At 39.9% G+C, this 22,703-nt stretch overlaps 1 protein-coding gene across 2 annotated transcripts in view; it reads right to left on the minus strand.

Annotated features, from left to right (window-relative positions):
• Positions 1–22,703, minus strand: part of KMT2C (lysine methyltransferase 2C) — a 187,666-nt gene that overhangs the window by 30,726 nt on the left and 134,237 nt on the right. For both annotated transcript variants that reach the window (XM_059469749.1, XM_059469741.1), the window contains 14 exons: positions 20,947–21,075; positions 19,627–19,746; positions 17,068–17,198; positions 15,344–15,530; positions 10,239–10,343; positions 9,838–9,885; positions 8,561–8,698; positions 8,346–8,378; positions 8,143–8,262; positions 5,955–6,093; positions 5,475–5,689; positions 5,282–5,355; positions 2,516–2,698; positions 20–1,888 (listed from right to left, as the gene is read on the minus strand). In XM_059469749.1, the coding sequence (XP_059325732.1) occupies positions 20–1,888; positions 2,516–2,698; positions 5,282–5,355; positions 5,475–5,689; positions 5,955–6,093; positions 8,143–8,262; positions 8,346–8,378; positions 8,561–8,698; positions 9,838–9,885; positions 10,239–10,343; positions 15,344–15,530; positions 17,068–17,198; positions 19,627–19,746; positions 20,947–21,075 (3,491 nt within the window). The remainder of the gene's footprint in view (positions 1–19; positions 1,889–2,515; positions 2,699–5,281; positions 5,356–5,474; positions 5,690–5,954; positions 6,094–8,142; positions 8,263–8,345; positions 8,379–8,560; positions 8,699–9,837; positions 9,886–10,238; positions 10,344–15,343; positions 15,531–17,067; positions 17,199–19,626; positions 19,747–20,946; positions 21,076–22,703) is intronic.

The following is a 22,703-nucleotide window of genomic DNA, read 5'->3' on the forward strand; positions in this document are numbered from 1 at the left end:
ATATCATCAGAATTCTCACCTGTCTTAACTTCTCAGTATCTGCTTGAGACATATTCATGGTGTTCTGTGTATCTGTTACTCCCGTGGTGGGTGCTGGGCCAGGAACTTGTGAAACTTTGGGAAATTGTTGTCCTTGAGAAGTCATGGGAGCATTTCCAGATGCACTGAAGGTGCCCTCAGATCCAGGCCGTGGCTGCTCAGCAGCATCATGGGCCAGCTGACCAGTTCCAAAAGATTCTGGCTGAGGTCTTGGAGTCATTGGTGACTGATCATATGGGTCATGTGCTGGAGTAGCTGCACCATGGCTAAAGGAATCTGTTATTGCAGGTCCTGCAGACCTGGGTGTTTGAGAACATGGGTCTGATGGCCTGACAAAAGTGCCCTGCAACCTGCTCTGTGGTGTCTGCAGGAAAGGATCTCTACCTGTTATTAGTCCTGGCCTTGTCACGGCAGGTCTGTTAAACCCCTCAGGAATCCCTGGCCTTGGGGTTGCTGGCTGCTGAGAGTAAGGATCACTGAGAACTGGCCGTGGTGTTCCAGGAGGTTGGGCATAGGGATCAGAATGTCTCTGCTGGTTTGCTGGGGACTGAGCAAACAGATCTGCTGGTTGAGCAGGCCTTGGTGTTGGTGGCTGCTGCATATATGGATCCACCGTGGTGGGACGAGGAGTTCCTGGGGGTTGGGCGTAAGGGTCAGCAACTGGCCGTGGAGTACCTGGAGGCTGGGAGTAAGGGTCCTGAGAGGCTGGCCTTGAGATGGGCCCAGCCTGAGGGAAAGAATCACCCTGCTGCCGCACCATGCGCGGCGGGTGGGCAAAAGGCTCCTTCATGGCAGGGTGGGGAGTGAGGGGAGGCTGGCTGTAGGGATCATTGGCCTGGGAATGGGAAAAGTTATCCACGGGCCTGGGTGTCAGAGGGGGCCTTTCGTAGGGATCGACAGCGACGCGCCGGGGCGTGCCTGGCATGGAGGAGTAAGGATCCTGCGGGGACTGAGGAGGGCGCAGAGGAGTTTTGAAAGGTCCAGGGCTCCCATCCACAGGAGCAGGAGTGGGAGTCAATGGAGGCCGTGCATAGGCATCAGCAGAGGTTACTCTCTGTCTCTGAAAGGTGTCAGTCCTAGGAGCCGGCTTCGTAAATGGATCGCTGCTTCCGGCACCTAAAGGAACCTTCCCTGACTGCTCCATAACTATGGGTGACCGGGGGACTCCCAGAGGTTTGGAGAACTGCTCTGATGGCAGGACAGGCCTGGGTGTGTCTGGGGGCTTTGCATAGGGATCACTGCTACCTGGAGATGAAGAACATGAGTCCCTGACTGGCGAGGGCCTGCTGCCCGATGGCTCCCGAGATATGGAGGGCTGTGCTGCACAGGAATCCAAGGGGGCAATGGGGTTCCTTCTGACAAAGCTCTGGTTGATGGGTGCTGGTCTGGGTGTTCCCACCATTTTAGCATAGGGATCCATCGGAGAAGGAGGCCTTGTGTTTGTGGAACCTGGAGAAAACATCTGTTGTGATGGTGTCTGAGGAGTCTGAGACTGAGCCAGCGATTCGTGCACTGGGATTCGGGTGGGAGTGGGAGGTGGGGCCTGTGGCTTTAGGAACACATCATCTGAGGGCGCCGACGTGGGCGTAGCAGGGAGCTGCTGCTTTGTGAACAGATCCTTATGGAATGTCTGCTGTGCAGGAGACATGCTGCCATTGCCAGTCTGCGGCGTTAAGGGGCTCTGGATCCCACTGCTGGGTGTGTCTGAGCCAGACTGGTTCAGGAGCTGCTGAGAACCAAACTGCTGCTGCTGCTGTTGCTGCTGCTGTTGCTGCTGCTCATTTTTCACCTGTTCAAGCTTCTGTGTGGCTTCTATTTTGGCCTGCTGCTTACTTTTTTGTCGCATTTGCTGTTTTAAAATTATGAGGAAATATGTTACACTTCTAAGTTAAGGGTATACAAAATCTTTCTAATGACTGATTCTATAATTAAAACCTCAGGACACATCCAGTATCAGTTACAAATAATTGCAAATTTTAAATGCAAAGGGAGCAGAGAGTCCAGCTATTTCTGAAGTTTAATTAACTTGACATGCATCTTGCTTGCCTGGGAATAAGCATTTCCCAGGATGCCTAAAGAGCATCACTGCTTTCCAACCTTATACTCTGGAGACAAAGGTAACTGACATGCAGCACTGGTGTGGGCTTAGAGAAACATCCAGCCCCATGTGAGGCAGCAGTCTGCAGGACAAAGTTACTGCAATACAGGGTATGTAATAAAGAACTACCGCAGCGACCACCCATGCAGAGAAAGAACAATCTGTTTCTATAATACACAGGATTTAAGAGTCAAAATTTAAAGAAAAGGTTTTTTACAAACAGTTTATCTCCTGGTAACATCTATTTTCTTCCCAAGCAGAATGGCTGACTGTATACTCTTCTACAAAGAAAGATTCAAATTGATTTTATTACAACAGATTCCTGCAATGCAATAAAAAACAGGGAGAAAATAACAAAACACCTTAAATGCTACACACCTGTCTGAATTTCCATTCCTGCTCATGTTCTGATTCCCTCTGTTTTAATGGATCTTTAAAGAGGTCGGAGTCGATGCGGGAGCTGGGATCAATGCTATCCTGTTGCTGCTGCCTTTTCATGGAGTCATTTGACATCTGTACTTTATTGATGCGCAAAGCAGCTCTATTATCTCTGGCTTTTTGCTGGAAAAAGAGAAAAGATACAGTTAGAATTATTTTCTTCTACTAAGTGGGCACACTGCATCTGTTTTTCCTACAAAATCTATCACCAAATTATTTGCACAGCCTGTTTTAATCACACACATCCTCGTGGAAATGACATTATGCACTTAGGAAAGAATTCCAAACAGAAAAATTTCACACCTCTATGGAAATTCTGTGTTTAACAGATATGGAGGGAACTAAGAGGTTACTAGCAATTAGTAAATTAGTAAACCTATTAGCAAAGCTTTTCTATACAGGAGGGTGTCTGTTGCAGGCACTGTGCTGTGCCAAGAAATCGTTAATAGCACCAGTTCACCTTTCAAATCACATATTGGTGTGGTCTTACAACATGATGGCTGAGCACAGCAGATGATGTTTGGATCAATAAAGGCCACTAATGTGGAGAACTTCAATGACAAGAAAAATACAGTCTAGTCCATTAAATGACCTCTAAAGATCTGAGTCTGTTAACAGTTAACAGTATAAACATAGGATATGGGGCTATGGATCAGGAAAAACTGTATGGAGACACAGCAATTCCTCTTCAATGAGGCATTTTACAGCTATAGTGACACTTTAAAGTATCTAATGGAAGTTTCAAAGAGCCTGTTTTACCACCAATCTAGGATGTGATTTCTTTTCTGAACCAAACCCTCACATTCTCTTTTTCACAAATTTATCTGCAGCTGTCAAGTAGGGGTTGCCTAGAGGAAAAGGCTTCAATACTTCCCCCCAACAATGAAATAGTGACATGGATGAGAGCACTGGTGTCACAGCAGCAGAAAAATCACTGTCATTTTTCCCTGTAAGTGATGGGATTGTGCATGCTAAGTAAAGTAAAAAGCAACAGTGAAAATTTGCTAGTACTCCTCTGAATTTCATTTCAGCCTTCATTCAACCTCTCAGAGTCTAAGTCCCTCAGGAGAGGCACCACAGCAGCTTCTTGTGTGCACAATGTCAGGAATACCAGCAGAAGCAAAAGGACTGTTCTGAGAGGAATTAACCACATTTTGCTGTGGAAATACTGGTGTGCAGGAGCATGCCCTCAACTCCTGTACATAGGGGAAGTAATTTTTGATGCTGACTTTTGGATAGCCATCACAACAATATGACTGCATTTTTTAAGAACAATGAAAAATAAAGCAATCAGCAACAGAAATAATTGTGAAGTGGTAAATGCCACCCATGTAAGTGGGTATTATCTTATAAATACCACAAAGAAGGAACCACCAAGATTAACTACAGCATGGGCAAGGTGATATAGAGGTCCAAAGGTGCTGAAATTGCAACACTGAATAAAAAGCAGAATAATAATGATGCCTCAGTGATAAAAAGGAAAAATGAGAGAATTATGGAAAGGGTTTCAGAAAGATCAAGAACTCCACTTCTCACAATGAGTTTAGGATATGATTTATCCTCTTAAGCCAGAGATCACAGCAATTTTGAATTTGGACAGCAGAAGATGATGTAGTACTGCTAAACTTCGAGTCATCAACATGCAGAGGAATGAAGTTTGTTTACTGATGGGACTACATGAAAAAAGAGCAGGTAGGGGAAGGCTATGAGACTGAAAACTGCAAAATCCACAGAAACCTGCAAAGTGAGAATGACCATCCAGTTGCTGCTGTGAAGAAACAAAGACGAGAACCAGGAGAGAATGGAAGTTAAAGAAAAGTACATTTGCCAGCAGTTGTTGGGAAAGTCCAAAAGAATCAATAATACTTTGGATACACACATGCCTCAACAGAGACTTCAACAAAGCTTAAGGGTCACCCCCTCTGAATGGCAGTTCTGCAGGGTAAAATCAATGACAATGTAACTCCAGATAGCTGCTACAAATACCTGTGTGTTCACTTAACTCAGATGTGAAGAAGGTGAATGATTTTGGAGAGAAAAATTGAGTCCTTCAAGCTCCCCACAAAATGGTACCAGAAAAATGGATAGCAGAAGATATCAGGAGAGTCTCCATACAAAGCAATACAAGAGAGCAAGCAGAGAAAGGGAACAGTAAAGCAAGAACACAAGGAGTAGAAGTAAATGAGGAAAGCAGAGGTGTGAGCACTGACACCTCTGGAATTGCTAGTTCAATAGCTGAAAGGCTTCAGCAACTCTAACAGGGAAAAAAGGATAGCCCGGAGAGAGGGGATGATGAAAGGGAGAGGAATCTCATGATCAGTTGCTATTAGCCTTCTCAAGAAACTGGTGAGATTTATATAGAAAGAGACAAAGCAAAGATGACTTGAGACAGAGCAAAGATGACTTGAGGCATGAATCAAAGGCAGCTGAGAGGCAGTGGGAACCACAAATGTTCTCATCTCAGCTGATGCCTTTACATTGCACAGTACTAATTGTGTTTATGCCATGACTGAAAAACAAAGAGTACAGGTAGAAGTATTCAGACTTAGGAGCTAAATTAAAAAGGTTTTCTTGCAGTAAGGGAACTATCACGAAACCTTGAACTTGAGTTATTAAAAACAGAACAAAACAACACTTATAACAAACCTTATAAATGAAATGTATGTTTGCTGGAAGCATGCAAATGCAGGTGGGAATTGTTCTTACCACATAGGGAGCCCTCTCCTGAGAGCTTGCTTTCCTCCACAGCTTAGCAATTTGCTTCACTCTTGTAGCCCAGTCTGCAACCAAAAAAATGTGTCAACACACAAGGCTATGATAAGTTTACCTGAGATACTTTAAAATCAAGGTGCACCAAAATTGCTGCGAAGTATTCAACTTGATTCAGTCAATCACTCACCTGGGAATTCTTCCTTCAGGTTGGGGAAGTTGATATTTGTATAGAGAACAGGTGCTACAGTTGCCATTTCACCCAAAGCTTCTTCTTTCTCCCACTTCAGGGTGCTTCTCTGAGCATTGGACATGGTATCACCTTCACCCTCCAGAGGTGGAGCAGCTGGTGCCCATGAGCTGTTGGGATCACTCACCATTGGATTGAAGGCTGGATTCTTATCCCTGACAGACCAGAAAAGGGGTTTGTTTTACAGATTGTATAAAAACAACAAAACAAACCAACCCTCAATTAGCAAAGTGCTCATTCTGTTTGGTATTTCAGCAGTGAACACACTGCAAGAATACACAAGGTTTTGTGGTGGCTGTCAAGAACTAGTAATATCACATTATTAGTAACCAACAACACCCTCCAGGTGTTTTTGTTACTTAGATTTTTTTTTTTTATGCTAAATACACCAAATACTTTTTATTCTCCATCTGGACTTACCTGGCATCAGTGTATGGCTGCTGTGTAATGGGAGAGAAGGTGCCCAGCCCTCCTCCAGCAGCCAGAGCCGTGTGAGGGAGATGAGGGTTGGGGCCAATCAGACCATTCATGAGGGGCACTCTTGGAAATGCATTCTCTCCTGGAAACAAGCAGATTAAGTCACTCATTTAAGTTTCCAAGGGTGACTGCTTCTAAGGCAGAGGTGGAACCTTCCACTGAGAAAACAATGTCTCCTCTAAAAACTAAATGCTTTAAAATTTACAGTGCTGACCTAACTTTTTTGGAAAAGATTTTACATCAGTTTAAAATCCTTCTCTGTAAGCTTAAAGGATCCTTTTCTACTCTATTACATCCCTGCACACTTTTTTTTTCTTGTCAAAAACACAATTTTTTTTTTCAAAAATGGATTCCCAAAACTTTTGCAGTAGCCCTGCCATGGTACTGCACTTTATATAGAGGTAATAAACTTAAAAGCTCATGTTCTTCATGTTTGTTAGACCAAGACAAAAGCAGCAAGCCATGGAGAAGGTAGTTTTCAGTCCCTGCAGGATGATCATTAGCCACCTGAATTAAATATCTCCTCTTCTGAGACTCCTGAGCATTGTACCAAAGTAAGCCTCATTATCTACTAACTCCCTAATTTGTAACCAATGAAACAGATAACTCTACTCAAATGAGCATTAACATTTTCTAATTAAATGTCCAGTCTAGCAGTAAGAAGGCAGAAAATGTTATTTATTTGATTACAATATTACAAATGTGGCACAGGCAGATTCATTCCAGCAGATGGTATTTGCAGATGTTATACACAGAATTAACTCTGGCCTTTGGATCCCATCACTTAAGCGAGATTATAACTGGTGCCCCAGTATTTCCTTAAAAGCACTGAAGTAGCTCAGGAATCAGATGTATCTGCAGGATGACACTGTATCATTCTCCCATTTTAGGAGACTGTTTCTGATCTAAAGGTTATGTAAGCTGTGCACCAACTACAGTTGTAACACAAAATTTAATAGAATGTTACTGTGCTGGTAACACTAACTAACTGTGAAGACCTGGCAAACAAACAGGACGGGCTCTGGTCTGCACTGTGTGCTTACATATCTTTATGAGAAAAGAGCAATAATTTTATCTGAAACTTGATGCAAGCTGCACCACTACTGAAGCATTTATCTGTGGATCATTCCACTGGAGCAGAACCAAAGTGTAAATCCAAAACTTGGTTATCATGGCAGTTCCCACAGGGAGGAGCTGAACAATCTTACAGAGCTCACATGCTGGAGCTATCCACAAGTACTCAAGTAACTGGGAAACAGGCAATGGTATCTACATTATTTTTTGCTTTAAATCAACTCATTATTTACTTAAAATACTCTCATTTCTAAAAGGTTTTGAAGTATTTAGTTTTTATGAAAACTGATCCAACTAGGAAACAAATCAGTTTTCTTCTTATGATTAATTCACTGGCCAAATCAATTTGCATAGTCCTTCCTTTAGTACCAGTATCCAAGAGTGGACACTCTTTACATCAGCACATGGAAAACCCACTAGAGGTGATGTGTGATGAGAAAAGGAGCACATTCAATTATATTCCCACATACTGCTTAAAAAAGCAGCTCTACTGATAATAATAAAAAAATCAATCTGTCTCTTGCCTTCCATACAAGAGCAAGATGCTTTATCTAACTCAAGGTAATTTTAGTAGGAATGAAGAAAAATAAAGTACAATTTCCAAGATAAATTTTAAATCTGTTTAGTCTCCTTTCTATTAGGACTAGCTAATATATGAAACTGCATTCTTACAGATACTAAAACTCAGTAAATCAGTGTTACATAGACTCTTGCCTTACCCTTGAGGAGGTGCTCAAAAGTAATTAGAGTGAAGTCAGAAGAGAACACATGCTTTATCACAGACTGATTTCCAAACCATCTAAGTGTCAGCTAAAGCAAAAGCACCAATATGTCAGAAAAATCTCAAATAACTGTCCTTTTCTATTAGCAACATTAACATGGATGTTCATCACATAGTCCCTTCAGAACAGGTTTAGAATAATATTTCACAAATTAACAATGGCAGATTCCCCAATTTTGCACAGTGTAAGATGAGTCCTAGTTCCCCATCAGCATTTAAAATGTGCACAACTCTCCTGGCCAGGCTGCTGCCCACAGAAGCACCAGAAGAACATACCTTGGCTGTGCAAAGACATGAGCTGTGGTGGGGGAGGAGGCTGAGGCAGAGGAGCTGGCTGTGGGGCTGCTGGACTCAACACAGCTGTGAACAAATCTTCAACATCCTTCCCTCCCAGCTCTGCAAAAAAACACTCTGCATGAGTTGCTGGCATTGCTTGTGAACTGTGTTCCACAAAAGACAAGGAGGATCAGAACACATACCTGGGATTTTGTACAGTTTGCCAAGAATAGCACCTGGACAAAGCAAAGGCAACACAAGGTAAGTAATCATCAAGGCAATGAAAGTAATTGTGCAACCAAGTCCAAATAGGTCTGTTACAATACAGGGATGTGTAATTTGGGGGAAAGAAAAAAGAAAAGATGATTTCTACATAAATTCTGAAGAAGACCAAGATTAAGGACCAAAAAAAAATTACCATCTGTGACCATTTTGTCTAGCTCTGGGCTGAGGATTTCATCTAACTGCTCTTCACTCAGTGACCGTGAGCTCTGGGTGACACTCGGCTGGGGCAGGGAAGAAGGATCATCAGAGATGGGGCCAATATCCAATCCAGCTGGAGAAGAAAGAATATTAAATTAGACATGAATTGCAAATTTAATTAATATTGAATAAAGAGCATATTTCCTGTTTCCTTCCCCTAGAATTCAGCTGTCAATTAAACCAGACTTTCTAATATTTGAAAGGTAAGGCAAAACAAAACGCTGATTAGAAAAGGTAAAAAAAACCTTCCCACTCTTTACCTCCAGTTTATTGCATTGTTTGAGGAATGTCAATTGAATATAATGCAACTGGAAGAACAGGAAGTAAGACTACTGAGTTTAGGTTCAGCATGGTTTCAAATGTATAGGTTTCAGAATATAGTTCCACTTAAACTATTTTTCTCTTTTTGAAAAGAATCACATCAGTAGTAAACATGGTTCATCCTCATGTACCTTAAGGTTCACTTCAAATATTACACAAAATATTTACTGAAATGTTGTTGAGGTCTAGCCAGAATAAAACAAGTTACAGAAGTTTCTTTTTCAAAAACAAGCCCTAAATATTATGGGTTACATCAAAGTGATTTGCTGGCACTAAGAAAACAGAACTCACTACATAAATTTCCTAACATCCCTCAAGTCAATAAATCTCTCAAATGAGAAAAATTTGGGAAAAAAGAATTACGTCCTTTAGTATTTAAAAAATATTTCTGTAATAATTACCAAATAACCCCAAATTTAAAATAATGAAACATTCCATTCTACTTGTTGTCAACCTGTCTCTAACATAACGTGATGAACCATTATCCAGTGAAAACAAAAGGATACTGTTTTAATCATGCTTTTATATACTCACATTGATAAAAATGCTTTTCATTTACAAAATATACCATTATGATAAAAACTACACACTACTACGGGAAGTAATATTTACAGTGGCAGCAAGAAAATGCATGGGTTTGTATGATGAAACACAAAAAACTAAGGAAGGTTTTCAAAAGCTATAAGCAAAACTTGATGCAGGACTCTTAAAAGGCAGAGTGCAGAGTTCAGAGGTTGTGTTAGACTCAAACACCACAGAGTGGAAAATGAAACATGAATTAGTGACACAGTAAAGGAGAAGAAATTTCTACACATGCACTTCTTTCAGCTAAAACCACTAGGAAAAGAGGGCTATTGCTAACCATGGATCATCCATTGTTTAGATTCTTACCAAATGGGGAGGGTGAGTTCTCAACCTGGAAAGTGCATAAATCAAGACCTACAGGACCCAAACCAGATAAAATGGATGATTACAACACGAAAACAAAAAAAAAGTAAAGAAAAAGCTGCATGCTGAAAAAAGCTACGCAGGTATGAGAGACAACAGCAGCTACATTTTATCCTCTCTTAAGCAGCAAAGCAAAGAGCCAAGTAAAAACAAAATGTTGACAAGTTTGGGCATTTTTTTGGTAGAATAAACCAAAATCATTCCAAACCAAGGTATTCTTAAGATATGAAAATTGTATCTGAAATGACCTAGAGCAGAACCTAGAGATGCAGTACAACAAATACATCTATAATACAGAGGAAAAAATGGGAAACAATAGGGAGAGACCCCATGGACATACATACCTGAATGATCTCCAGACTTTACCAAATCATCAGAAAGTATTCCAAGAATATCATCATCAGTGTTTAAGACCTCAGAAAGATCAGCTAAAGGATCGTCGGTGCTGCCTGTAGAAGATGCAAAGAACAAAATCAACATTTCTGCATCTCTGGTGATGTTCTGGAGCTGCAGCCCCAAACACAGATGGGCTCTAAGGGTCTCCTATGGTGTCAAACTGCACAGGTCCCTGGGGTCAGACTGTGCTGAGCAGCAGCCTCTCCCTGCCAGGACTGAGCCACCTGCACGTGCTGACATTGTTTAGTCTTTTTAGAAGTGATCATATCATGTGAAACAAAGACTAGATGATTCCAGGGGGGAAAAAAACCCCAAAATCTACTCTGACCTTGCAACCTCTGAGACACAAAGGCCTGTGAATGTTTAAGTCAACAAATGGGTTTTATATAGGACAGGTCACAGTAAATCTACAAGGAGTGGGTTTTTTTAAAGGTAATTAGTTACTTCTTTTACCACTACTCTCTTTCTTAATACAGAAGCAACTGGTTACTGCACCCTGATAGGGAAGTGAAATCTAGAGTAAGAAGCAAGAATAAATAAATAGAAATTGAAGATGATACTTTTAAAATCAGAAGAAAACCTGATGGAGTGGTAAAACCCAGAGACAGAAATGTCATGTTTGTTTGCCATCTAGGAAAAAACTGGCCTGGTCTAGCAATAAATTCTTTAATATTAAATAATAAATTCTGGATACCATTATCTTCTTGACCTCCAATTCACTAGAGAGAAATTACTCCAACTGCCCCATCTGGTTTTATTAACTAGTTGCTCTGGACTATTACAGATGTGCAACATTTGCAAAAAATGTCTGACAAACAAATAAAAGCTGAGGAAAATATTTTTCAGTAAAACTGCAGACTGTCATGACTACATGAGCAATCACTGCCAGAGCAATAAAACATGATGAGTTGGCAAATATAAATTTAACAGAAAAAAAAAAGGATTAATACAAATCATAAAATATATAATGTGGAAAACAAATATATGGCCAGGTTGAAGAGGGACCAGAAAGCCAAAGAACACACACATTTCAGACAAATACAGATGTATTTCCCATTGTTACAATCCAACTACCCCAGGAAAAAATATAGCTTAATTCAGAGCCTGGTGCCAAGGATTTACTTCTATCATGAGGTTACTTTCCATGCTGCTAAGTTTAACAATGAATTACAAATGCCTTCTGCTGATTTTCAGAGACAACCCTTTTCCCTTCTTCCACTACCAAGTCAAAACAAAAATTGTTTTTCCTCCCTTTACTACTTTCATTCTTCACTTTTACCCTTTGCAATGCAGACAAGATGAAACTACCCTAATTAAATCAGGTTTTATATTTGCCTCTTATCAAGGTGGATTAGTAAGACAGTGCAGACCAGTCCATTTAAATGTACAAACAAAATTCAGCTCCTACTGATACCAGCAAAACTATCTACCAGTGCCTCAAAACCACACCACTTTGCAGGCATAGTTATTTGGGTACCTGATAAAAAATATTGTTAAATCTAAGTCTCTCAACAGAACCTAGTCGTTGGTGTTTGGTGGGTTCCTTTTTTTGGGTTTTTTAGTTTGTTTGGGTTTTTTGAGATAATTGTTTTCCTTCTGACAATTCAATTCAACTTCTAGTGTGAATATAAATATATTATGTAAGTAGCTGGGAGGAGCTCAGGTGAAAAGATCTAACATTTAAAGATTCCAAATTTACCACCTGTAGCTACAAATTGGCCATGAATAAATTCAGGCTTCAAATTTGAGGGTCTCTAACTGAAGGAAAATTAGAATTCCACAAGGAATGAAGGAAATTAGATTCCACAGTGGCCTTCAGATGAAATAAGCTGGAAAAAACATCCTGCTTTCAAAATGGAGTTTGTTAAGTCTATAAAAAGACTTGGGTGTTGGTGACAGTAGAGGGATAGAGTCTCTAATCCATGAAACTCACACAAGACATCTAATCTAAAGCACGCTTTTACTTTTTTTCTTCTATTTTTTCCTTGTTTTAATTCCATGTGTGTTAAATATTATCTTGGAAACAACGAAATCACTTGAGTCAGCTGCTTCAGATCACAATCAATAGCTGGTTGACATCTGCTGCCAAACAAACAGCTCAATAGTGCTCATTAATTTGACTCTTTTCAGAATGGAGATGAAAGCCAAGACAAAGCAAAAAGGAAAATAATTTGCTTGTAATGCTGGATCTCTAAGAGAGTACAGTTCTAATGCTATCTTGTGAGCCTGATCCCTCAAATGCAGCTATTTATTATTTATGAAGTTCTAAAATCATAAAGATGCCTCTCCCAAGGCTGCAGCCATCCCAAGATGTTTAATCACACAGTAACATTTTAGTCATAAAATGTCCCAGCAGCACCTGAATCAGTTACAAAGACTCAGACAACTCCTCTCCTCTTGTCTAGGGACAATTTCTCTAGCATTCTCTGGAGACCTCACTTGAACAGATGACTTTTTCAGTACTTCCAGAAAAAACACACTGAATTTAAGCTATTTCAAACTAAAGGAAAGGTCACAATACCAGAGCCTTCACAGCACATACCTCACCAAGTGGCTTCCTTTTCATCAGGGACACACAGGTCAGGAAACTCAAGAGAGAGGCAGACAGTCCTCAGAATGCAACAGATCTAAAACAACACCTCCAACTTCCCCCATGAACCTGTGAGCAAACCTCTGCACTCTGTTCCAGCACTGGGAAGTGATTTAAGGGTTGGTGCCATGCAGAACAGAGTGCACAGAGTGCCACATGATATAAAAACATAAGAAAAGTGAGTTTCTAACTGAAAATAAAACCAGCAACCTGTCAGACAAAATGCAGGGCTGGGAGCCTAAAGCTCACTTCAGTCACAGTTTCTAGAAATTAACAGTAAAAACAAAGGATTCCCAAATCCCTCTTCTGTCCAGCTCTGCCAATTCCCATCACCACTGCAATCCTGGCTAGTGAAAGGTCCAGCTACCCTTAACTAAGGTGTGAGAACAAATAAATGCCAGAACATGTCCCTGAAATGCACTGTCAGCTCAGGAGCAGCCTGAACATCACTGCTGGGCACCTGCTGGAAAGCAGAGCAGGGTCAGTGCTTTAGATGCTTAAGAGCCCTCTGGAAGATGAACAAACATATCCAACCCTTCATCCTGGGATTATACAAGTGGGGTTTCCAAGAGAAGAACATTTTCCTTGTGGAAAAGACCTGTGCAATTAAGGAAGGACTCCCACAGGAGTCAGCAATCCTTGTGGGAAGTGGCAGTGTAGGAAAACACCACAGCTGGTGACAAGACAGTCCTGCAGCCCCCCAGTGCAGGGAACAAACAGCTCATGCTGTCCCTGCTCCACAGCCAGGTCTGTGTGGAAATGATGAAAACACCACAGCCCTGGGACACTGTTCTCATCTGCAGCTCCAGCCAGAAGGGAGCTCAGCAATTAGCCAGTGAACCTCTCACACAGGGGGATGCTGTTGTGGAAATCACTGTGTCCCAGAAAGTCACAGGCAGAGAGTTCCCAACTGCACTGGAACTGATCAATACTGGCAGGGGGCTTCACCCACTGGTGCCCCACCTACATCAACAGCTCCAGCTGGACACAATTCTGGCTGGAAATCTGCACAGTTGCAAGAGAACTGACAAAGACAATTGAGTTGAGAATGTTCCTATGGCCAGAAAGCCTTTGAGTGTCTCACATGTCAAATGGCAAGGACAGTAGGTTATCCACTAAAGCCATTGCTGGTGATTTATTTATTAATAGCCACCTTTTTATTATTTATTTTTGAATAAAAAGAAGATGAAACTACAAAGTTTGACAACTCTGCTTTTTTATGAAAACTTTCAGACTTTGGAAAAACAGACCATTAAATTAACATCAACTTCATGAATTTTTAAACCCCTGTACTACCCTAAGACATGAACACATTAGTGACTTCAAGCTTGCAGCTGGATAGGCCAGGAAAGACCTCTGAAGTTGAATTTCTCTGGCTTCAAAAGAAAGCCAGGGTGGAAAAAAGTCATAGTGAACTTATCTTCTTGTAGTGCTGAAACTAAGGAAATACAGACCATGCAACACTTCATCTCCAGTAGCTTCACCTTAAGGGAAGTTACATTTTTACATTCTCCATTACTCACAACTTCAACCATAGAAGAATCAATGTTTAATTATAATGCAGCCTTTTGCTTTTCATTTAGCAGATTTTCACTGAGTAACAACCACAAATAGGTGACCTCTCTTCAAATGACTCTCTGGACAGTGGGAACTGTGATAGTGTGTGCTAACAGCTATAGATGGAAAAACACTGGGGATCAGCTGAAACACAAGCCATAAATTAATTAATACACAAAAGAAATAGTAACAGTTTCTTAAAATAAAGACATCTCCAGCTAACAGCATATACTTACCACAAGACAGAGAAAAAATAGTTTGAAGCAGACAGTAAGGTTTTAATTGCTCTTTTGTGTGAGGCTGCTCTTTCAGCAGCACTTTACAACCCTCTGGCTATTTGCAAAACTCTCAGCAGAACCTTCAGTAAGGTTCTGCAATTGCAGAGGCAAAAGATTGCCTAGGGGCTACAAACTGTACTTGGAAAGGGCACTCATGTTCAGAAGGGACATGGTGAAACAAAAATTCCAAGGAGACTGGCAACCTAAAATAATCTAAAACAGTAAAGACAGATGATATTATTCATCTAACTAGTATTCACTAAACTACTAAAAATATCTTTTAATGAGAGTATCTATGTTTTCTTCTATGAGGAACTGTATGCTTTTTCCTACACAGAGCCAATTTTCATGGATTTTATAGCCATGGATATTACAGTCAAGATGTTGCAGATTTGCTTTAAGTGCCAATTGTTGTGTCATCCACTGCTCCTTCTCAAACAGCTGGAGCCCTTGAGAAGAAAATCACTAAATATCAGTGTTAGTTAACCTCAGAAGGACAGTTCATATATAGAATGCTGAGAAATACAGCAGAAAACCATGTGAGGAAAGAAGAAAATAGAGTGGACAAGCCCCAGTCATCACAATAAAATCAAACTACTGAGTTATCACTAAGTTCAGGTTTGTATACCTTGAGGTCCCAGTTTTGCCTGAGCTGGAGTGGAGGTGGAGCTAAGAAGGGGGTCAGATGAAGGATCCAGGAAATTGGTGGCCAAGTTTGTTTTACATGAAAGTGGAAGTGACTCTTCAGGTAAATTCTCCAGGCTCATCTTGTTCTGTCTACTGGTATCCAGTAAGTCTTTCCCAAAAAAAGCTTCCTGCAAAGAAGACAAAATGATTTAATGTAGGAAGAACACTGTATTGACTGAAAAATTGGAGTAAATGACAAAGTTAAAATTAAAAGCCAAGGATTAGTAAGAATATAAAAGCACAGTCTCAGTCTCACAAACATTCCAGTATGGCAATATCTATTGCAGGCTATGAGGAGTGGCTACAGTGGCTACAACTTACCTGAGGAAGCTACATTACCAAAGTTTTAGGATTAAATTAATGCCTTAAGCTTACACAGAAAGACACACAGTGTTATTATCTATCACAATTTGTTTATTATTTAAAATATTTCTCCTTCCACAAACAGGAGAGCTGAAGAAGGGGCACATTACTGGGCAACTTGATGTAGAACCTTGGTTCTATTTTGAGAATCACCATACACTGCATTTCACAAAATCATCCTCATGTCTAACTGCAATAACAAAACACTTGAAGATGTTTAACTTACATTATAAAAGTGGCTTTTAAAATATTATGTAACAGCTATCACTCACCTAAGCCTGAATACTCAGTAATTTGCCAACCTGTATTCATTATATAACATGCTGGGACATGTTCCAATGTTGTCTTTAAAATCTTGATTTAGGATACAGTTCTCAAAATAAATCTAAATTTAGATTTTTTTCAGCAGCAATTACTGTAATACTAATGAAGAATCTAAGAAATATTCTATGTTTTACAGGAGTAAAACAAGCATTAAAAATATATATCCTTATTAGTCCAAAGGAAATGTTGTTAAAGTATTTATTTTCCAAGTCACTTCCCCACTTATGAAATACTATTTTTAAAGAGAAAATGTTCTGCCTCTCTGTAAAGCTTTTGCTTTCAATCCCAATACAGTTCATACTATGACATCTGGTGAACATCTACAAAACAATGAAAGTTGAAACTTTGGCAAGTTCCCTTCACCATGAATAAAATGGCTGAGAAGAAGAACAAGCCAAATAAGTTTTTTATATATATATATATATATATACCAGCCAGTTTGTAATATCCTGGTTATTATCCCCAACTGCTGCTGCCTCTTACATGCCAGGGACATCATGAAATCAAAAGGAGGGAAGAGCAGACATTATTGTGGTAGGGAGATGCAGGACATATAAATCCATAGAACTGTAGGAAATAAGTTTCCTTTATCAAATCATGTTCTATAATCCTCAAAAAGCAAAATGAGAAGCTGAGGAAGTGGCCTCATCAGGCTAAGACATTCTACAGGGCTGAATGTGGAAATACCATGTGGCAGTTCAGAGAGCAAAAGAATAATTTTTCCACCCTATCTCATCTGAGAACAAGGAGAGATCCAAATACATTGAGAAGGATTCCCCAGAATCTTGGGAGATTTAACATAATATACAGTTTCCTGTACAAGCTCATGAACGTTCTTTACAGTAAACCCATTTCATTTAAATCATAATTTTGGAATCAGAAAAGAAACCATTATTGGTTTAAATGAACTATGAAACAAACATGAAGAGTAGGCTTTTAAACAGATTTACAACACAAGGAGCAGACCACCAGCTTTACCTGCAGGTAGGCAGGAAAGGTTTCTTCGAGTTTATTTTTCTTTTTCCTGTAACGCTTTTTGATTTTCTCAGTGCTTTCAGAAGCTGGGGTAGACTCCTCAACTGGAGTGTCTGGCAGCTGCTCTGTCCAACCTACAAAGGAACACCCGGGCACAAGTAAATAAAGCACTCAGTATTTGGCTCTGCAGGTACAGTGGCAGCACATCTGGCCACCTCTGGGTGTGTGGGTTACTGCACATCCCTCCAGATGCATTCCAAAGTGGCTTTTCTCCAGCTGTGAACTGCCCTGACCACCCAGGCTCTGGCAGCAGGAAATGCCAGATGTGACACCAGCCACAACACTGCTGTACCTCCCAGGGACACAGAGACCTTCAACTTCCGCAGGCAAGCTAAGAATTTGCCAATTTGACAGAAATTATAGGTGCTGTTCAACCAGGTATTTAAAACGACAATTCCACTCAAGAAGTATCTCCAGTGTCATCAATGCTGAGTTACACATTAACCACCTTTCATTTCATACACTATTTTTTCCTCAAATTAGAAGTAAAAAACTTATTTTTTTAAATCTGAGAAAGAACTATCATATCAATAATGAACACCCTAGAAAAAGAAATCTGTAAAGAAGCCCTTCAAGAAAAACTACACATTTATTCAGCTGTCATATTTCAAAGTGGCACTGCTTTTTCTAATAAACACAAAAGCACACAGTGCTCATCAATCATTCAGTACTTTATTACAACAGAGCAAGAAAAACACTGCAGGTAATGCAGAACTTTTCAAGTTCTGCTACTTCTGTCTTGCCAAAGCAAATTACATGATGTTAAGGACTCTGGCAAGTTATTTAAGAAACTGAATTATCATGATAATAAAATCAGCTCTGCTTTGTAGTGCAGTGATCTCCTGCAGGATATCCAGAGGACCATGAGTAGAATGAGGTTCACCAGCACTGACCTCTGCACTGAGAGGGAGGCTTTACAGAGAAAAGGAGTGGATGTGACAAGGGTGCAAAAAATCCTGGTAAAGCTGATGAGAACTGGCCACTGAGGAGGAGGCTCTTGGCAAGCTGATTTGTATTTTTCTCAACTAGCAATTGTGCCTGAGCACAAAAAGAAACTCCAACTTTCAACTGAAGAATACTTGTTTAAGAATAGTCCTTTTTAACGACATGCATTGTTAGTGTTACCCAGAATGGGGAATTAGCTTTTTAGCCAATTTAAAAAAAGAAAGTTTTACTTAAAGGAGCAGACCCCTATGCAAATGAAAAGATCTAATACAACATTTTCAGCACAACCTGAAATAAGGCAGTATGCTACACTGAAACATTATTTACAAAGCAGAAACACAGCTGTAACACTAATATTGACGAGAAAGCAGACACTATACCAAGATTGGGAACTTAATCAGAATATCTAGCTGCACTGATAAACGAAATGTTTATTGGCTTTATGAAGTAGTTTTACAAATACAAGCACAGACAATGCTTGAATGTTAGATTTTAATGACACTGCCTTGATGCTGTAGCAAAGATCCAGTCCCCACCATGTTGTACAATCTACAGCAAGAAACTGATCTGGCTCTATAAAGGGTAAAAAAACCAATATCTAAACAGAAAGGAGAGAGTGACAGGAGAAATCTCAGGCCAGGGTCTTTAACTGGGGTGGTATCAGCCATCCTTCAGAAGCAGCTGCCTCCTTCTACTGACTTACCAGGGAATAGGCTCTGAACTAAACATATTCCACATCTCTCCTGAATGATACCTCAACACCCTCTAGATTAGTGTGAGCAGCTTCAGATGGATGGAATAATTTAGTCTAATCACACACAGCAAGAAAGAGAAAAAGGCCCATGAATAAAATCTGACTTCTTGTTAGGTGCCCAATCTACTGAGAACTGCAGTGTCAGAGGTATGGAAATGGCTCTGCCATGGGAAAAGGCACCCAACAAAGTCAAGGATTCTTCAGCCCTGGAAAAGGCAACACTGATGGGGAAATATGATATACATCTAGAAAATATTTCTAGAATGAATGACTTTTAAAAAATAATCTTTCATAACATTAAACATGAAGACAGCTTATGAAACTCTCAGATATCAGATATCTCATATCTGGCTTAAAATAAAAAGGAATTATTTCTTCATACAGCAATAACATATGACTAAACTCTCTAATAAAGGATTTCCCAGAGCATGAACAGATTTATAAAAATTGATTAGACACACTCATGGAACATGAAACACTGCTGAGTATTAAAACTGATGGTCCAGAAGACACCTCTGGACCAGGGCTACATCTGGAGAAAGAGGATTGCTCTAAATCTAACACAGCAATAATAGTAATAATAATAATAATTCTCACTATTTATCTCCTACAACAGCCTGCAATTCATTGTTTCAGTTTCTTTGTACATAATGGGCTCTGTTGAAATTCTGCTATGCAGGAATGGGTATTTTCAGTTGAATTCATAAAGCCATAATGACAAACATACATGAGCTGTTCATGAGCTGTATTGCTTTACTGCATTAAGCATGAACAAACACTTAACACCAAATTCCTGCACTTACCTTCATCTCTGCCAGGCAACTGTTCAGAAACAGATCCAGAAGAATCTTTCCTGGAGAGAGATCTTTTTGTCTTCCCCTGCCCCGTACGACTCCTCTGACGTACCATAAATCCACCAATACCTGAACAAGGAAGTAAAAATTCAATGTATGGAATAAAAACTGTGTTTCATAGTACAAATGAGAGCCAAGATTACTCTGCAGGTCAAGGAGACTGCTGCATCTAGATGTCTAAGAATGAATCTGAGATACTCGATGAGTTTTCATTTTGAATTTTATGAGATATTTCTGAATTTTTATGTCCCAGTGGGTACACATGTAATGAAAAATGATCAGAATTTCAGGACTATAGACCATCCACAAGAAGTTCAAATCACCAAACCTGGCAACTTTCAGGTGTTGGTTTTCCCCTCCCTTGGGGCAAACTGATGAGTTGCTGGAATTAGCTGTCAATCTACCAAATGAAACCTATTAAAGAACCTCAAAGGACCACAAAAAATCCTCTGCAAATAGCTCTAGAGGGCTACCACTCCAAATGATGCTACCAGAGAAGGACATATCCCAAATAAAAAGATAATTAATCAACATCATAGAGCCCTGGAACTCCTGAATCCTTCACTAGAGACTGACTGCAGAGTTCCTGATCTTTGCAGTTGGTGTGTATGGATCTAAATGTATCAGATACAGATCTGTTTCATTTTTCAGAGGAATTGTTGGCTGCAGAAAACTAATGGACAACTAATAGATGTATTCTGTGTGGATACAGCTCAACTGTTTGTGCACCCAAGACATACAGGTAATTAATTCAGTCAGGATAATTAAGAGTCAACTGCACAAAGAAATTAAAATAAATGAATTCATCCAGTAACTGAATTCATTAAAATTCACCTGTCAGAAGTAATCTGCGTATACCTGGTAAACCACTCTTTTAAAGTATTTCAGAAAGCATCTAAAATAACTGCAAGAAGTTGTCTGAAGTTCAGATATTTCCATATATATACACACATAAAAACTCTCCTTCAACAATTATAGAAATACAGCACAATTTCCTATAAGTTAAGAATCAATAAGGTGTAGATCTGAACTACTACAAGTAATTGAAAAGCACACTAAGAACAAGTGCACTGCTGACCAGCAACCTTTGGAAATGTGTTTTGACAAAAAAGGAAACTTTACACAGAATAGGGGAAAAAATCTACAGTCATCAATAAGCAATAGAATACTTCAGAATTGCATGGTGTTTTCTTTTTTTTTTTTTATTTTGTAATTCTACAGAAAAAAATGAGCAATGGACACACAATGATCTAAGTTACTTTATCCTACCAGGTCTGTATGGTTTTCGCTTCCTTTTTTTAATCCCATCAGCTCCTTCAGCCACTTTGGTATCATCATCCACAGCTTCCCTTTCTGGGCTGGAATCTGATTTTCCATCACAATCCATAAGGTCACCTTCTGCAGAAGAGAGGCAATGGTAACTTTAACTGGAAAAGCCAAACAAAATTATTTTTTCCAAAATTTCCACATCTGACTGTTTTATGAGAAACTGGCTGAGAATGACAGATTTTTCAAAAGGGTGACAGATAATCATAAGCCCTGGACATTTTTGGGAAACTCATCCTAACTATACACACATTTCCTATGAGATGATGTTTAGACAAAATCAGTAAATAAATGCTGTAATTAATATATGTAAATCAGAGAAAGTTTTTGGTACCTCCTTTGGAAGCTTGTGCTAAGTGTCTGAGCAATCTCTAGCTGTTCCATCAAGGACCCAGTTTTACAAAGATAAATTTCCTTTTCTTCACTGTCCTCCTCAGTTTTCTTTGACAGGGCTTTTTTTTTTTTTTTTTTAATTGAGAATACACTCAAAAACTGCAGCCTGCACTTGGAAAGCAAAATGTAATGACTTCTAGTGTAGTGGGCTCATGACTTGAAGCTGTGACTGACTGAAAGCAGACTGATCCACGAAGAGGAATTTGATTTATATAATACAAAATTCAGCCCAAAGGAATTACTCAGCCTTGAAGATGAAGACTATAATTCAAAGTTAGAGTTTATATTCTGTGGGAAAGCAGGGGAGAAACAGATGTAAAGTATGTTGACATTAAAAAGCCTTTGGTGTTGAAGGGAGAGGGAACGAATTCTTCTTGATATCCCCAAAAAGACCTTGCATCTTCATTTTATCATAAACCTTCTGAAATGTTAAATATGCTCTCACCCCTGAAAAGATACTGGAATTCTCATGTTCTGCTTTGGATACAGGTGTACAATTCTAGATGGAGTAAAACCCCATGCAGTTGTAAGAGGGAGAAATACTGTTCTAACAGAGCTGGACTCTTCCACACCACTTTTGCTGTAGCAGAACTGCAACCCTCACTCTTGCACAGGCCAGGCCATGGCCCAGACTCTCCCACTGATAAACACCTCACTGAGTTCCACCAACAAAGCGAGTGGATGGCAAAGCCACCAAGCTGAAGCTCCCAAAGCAAGCTCAACTTTCAAGTGGACTATAAAATGTAGAAGATTCAGTGAAATCTGAACCTGATGCAAGCCTACAGACAAGAGGGTAACAAAATTCCATGAGCTCACTTTTCTCAGATAAAGCCTCTTTTTTCCATCTGAACATCAAGACCCAAAGTGAGGGTCTTCTCCTTTTTCCCTGGTATTACTACACTGTGTTACTCCAATCAAAGCCATGGCACAGCTTTATTCATGCTGATGCTCATACAAAAATTCCACGTTTGGAGATAGACACTGATCCCCTCTCCAGAGTAGAGCCCTACACACCCAGAGCTTCAAGAAAATCCAACCTATCTCCATGTACTCACTGTGCTGTCCCCATCACACACATGAATGTGCTTTATCTCTCAAAAAGGCAAAAAGAGGTGATCAGAACTGAAATTGAAGTTGTGGATGCTCTGGCTCCCCCTTTCATATCCTGCTATCACATCTATATATCCTGTTATCTACTTGGTAAAGACCTACCACTTATAGAAGCCAACAAGCAGATAAGTCAGAAAAAATCATGTAGAAAACAGGCACACATTTTTAAAAGAAAAGATTATTAACCACTGAAGGAG

This window comes from Ammospiza nelsoni, chromosome 1, assembly GCF_027579445.1.
Source record: "Ammospiza nelsoni isolate bAmmNel1 chromosome 1, bAmmNel1.pri, whole genome shotgun sequence".
NCBI classification, from domain to species: domain Eukaryota; kingdom Metazoa; phylum Chordata; class Aves; order Passeriformes; family Passerellidae; genus Ammospiza; species Ammospiza nelsoni.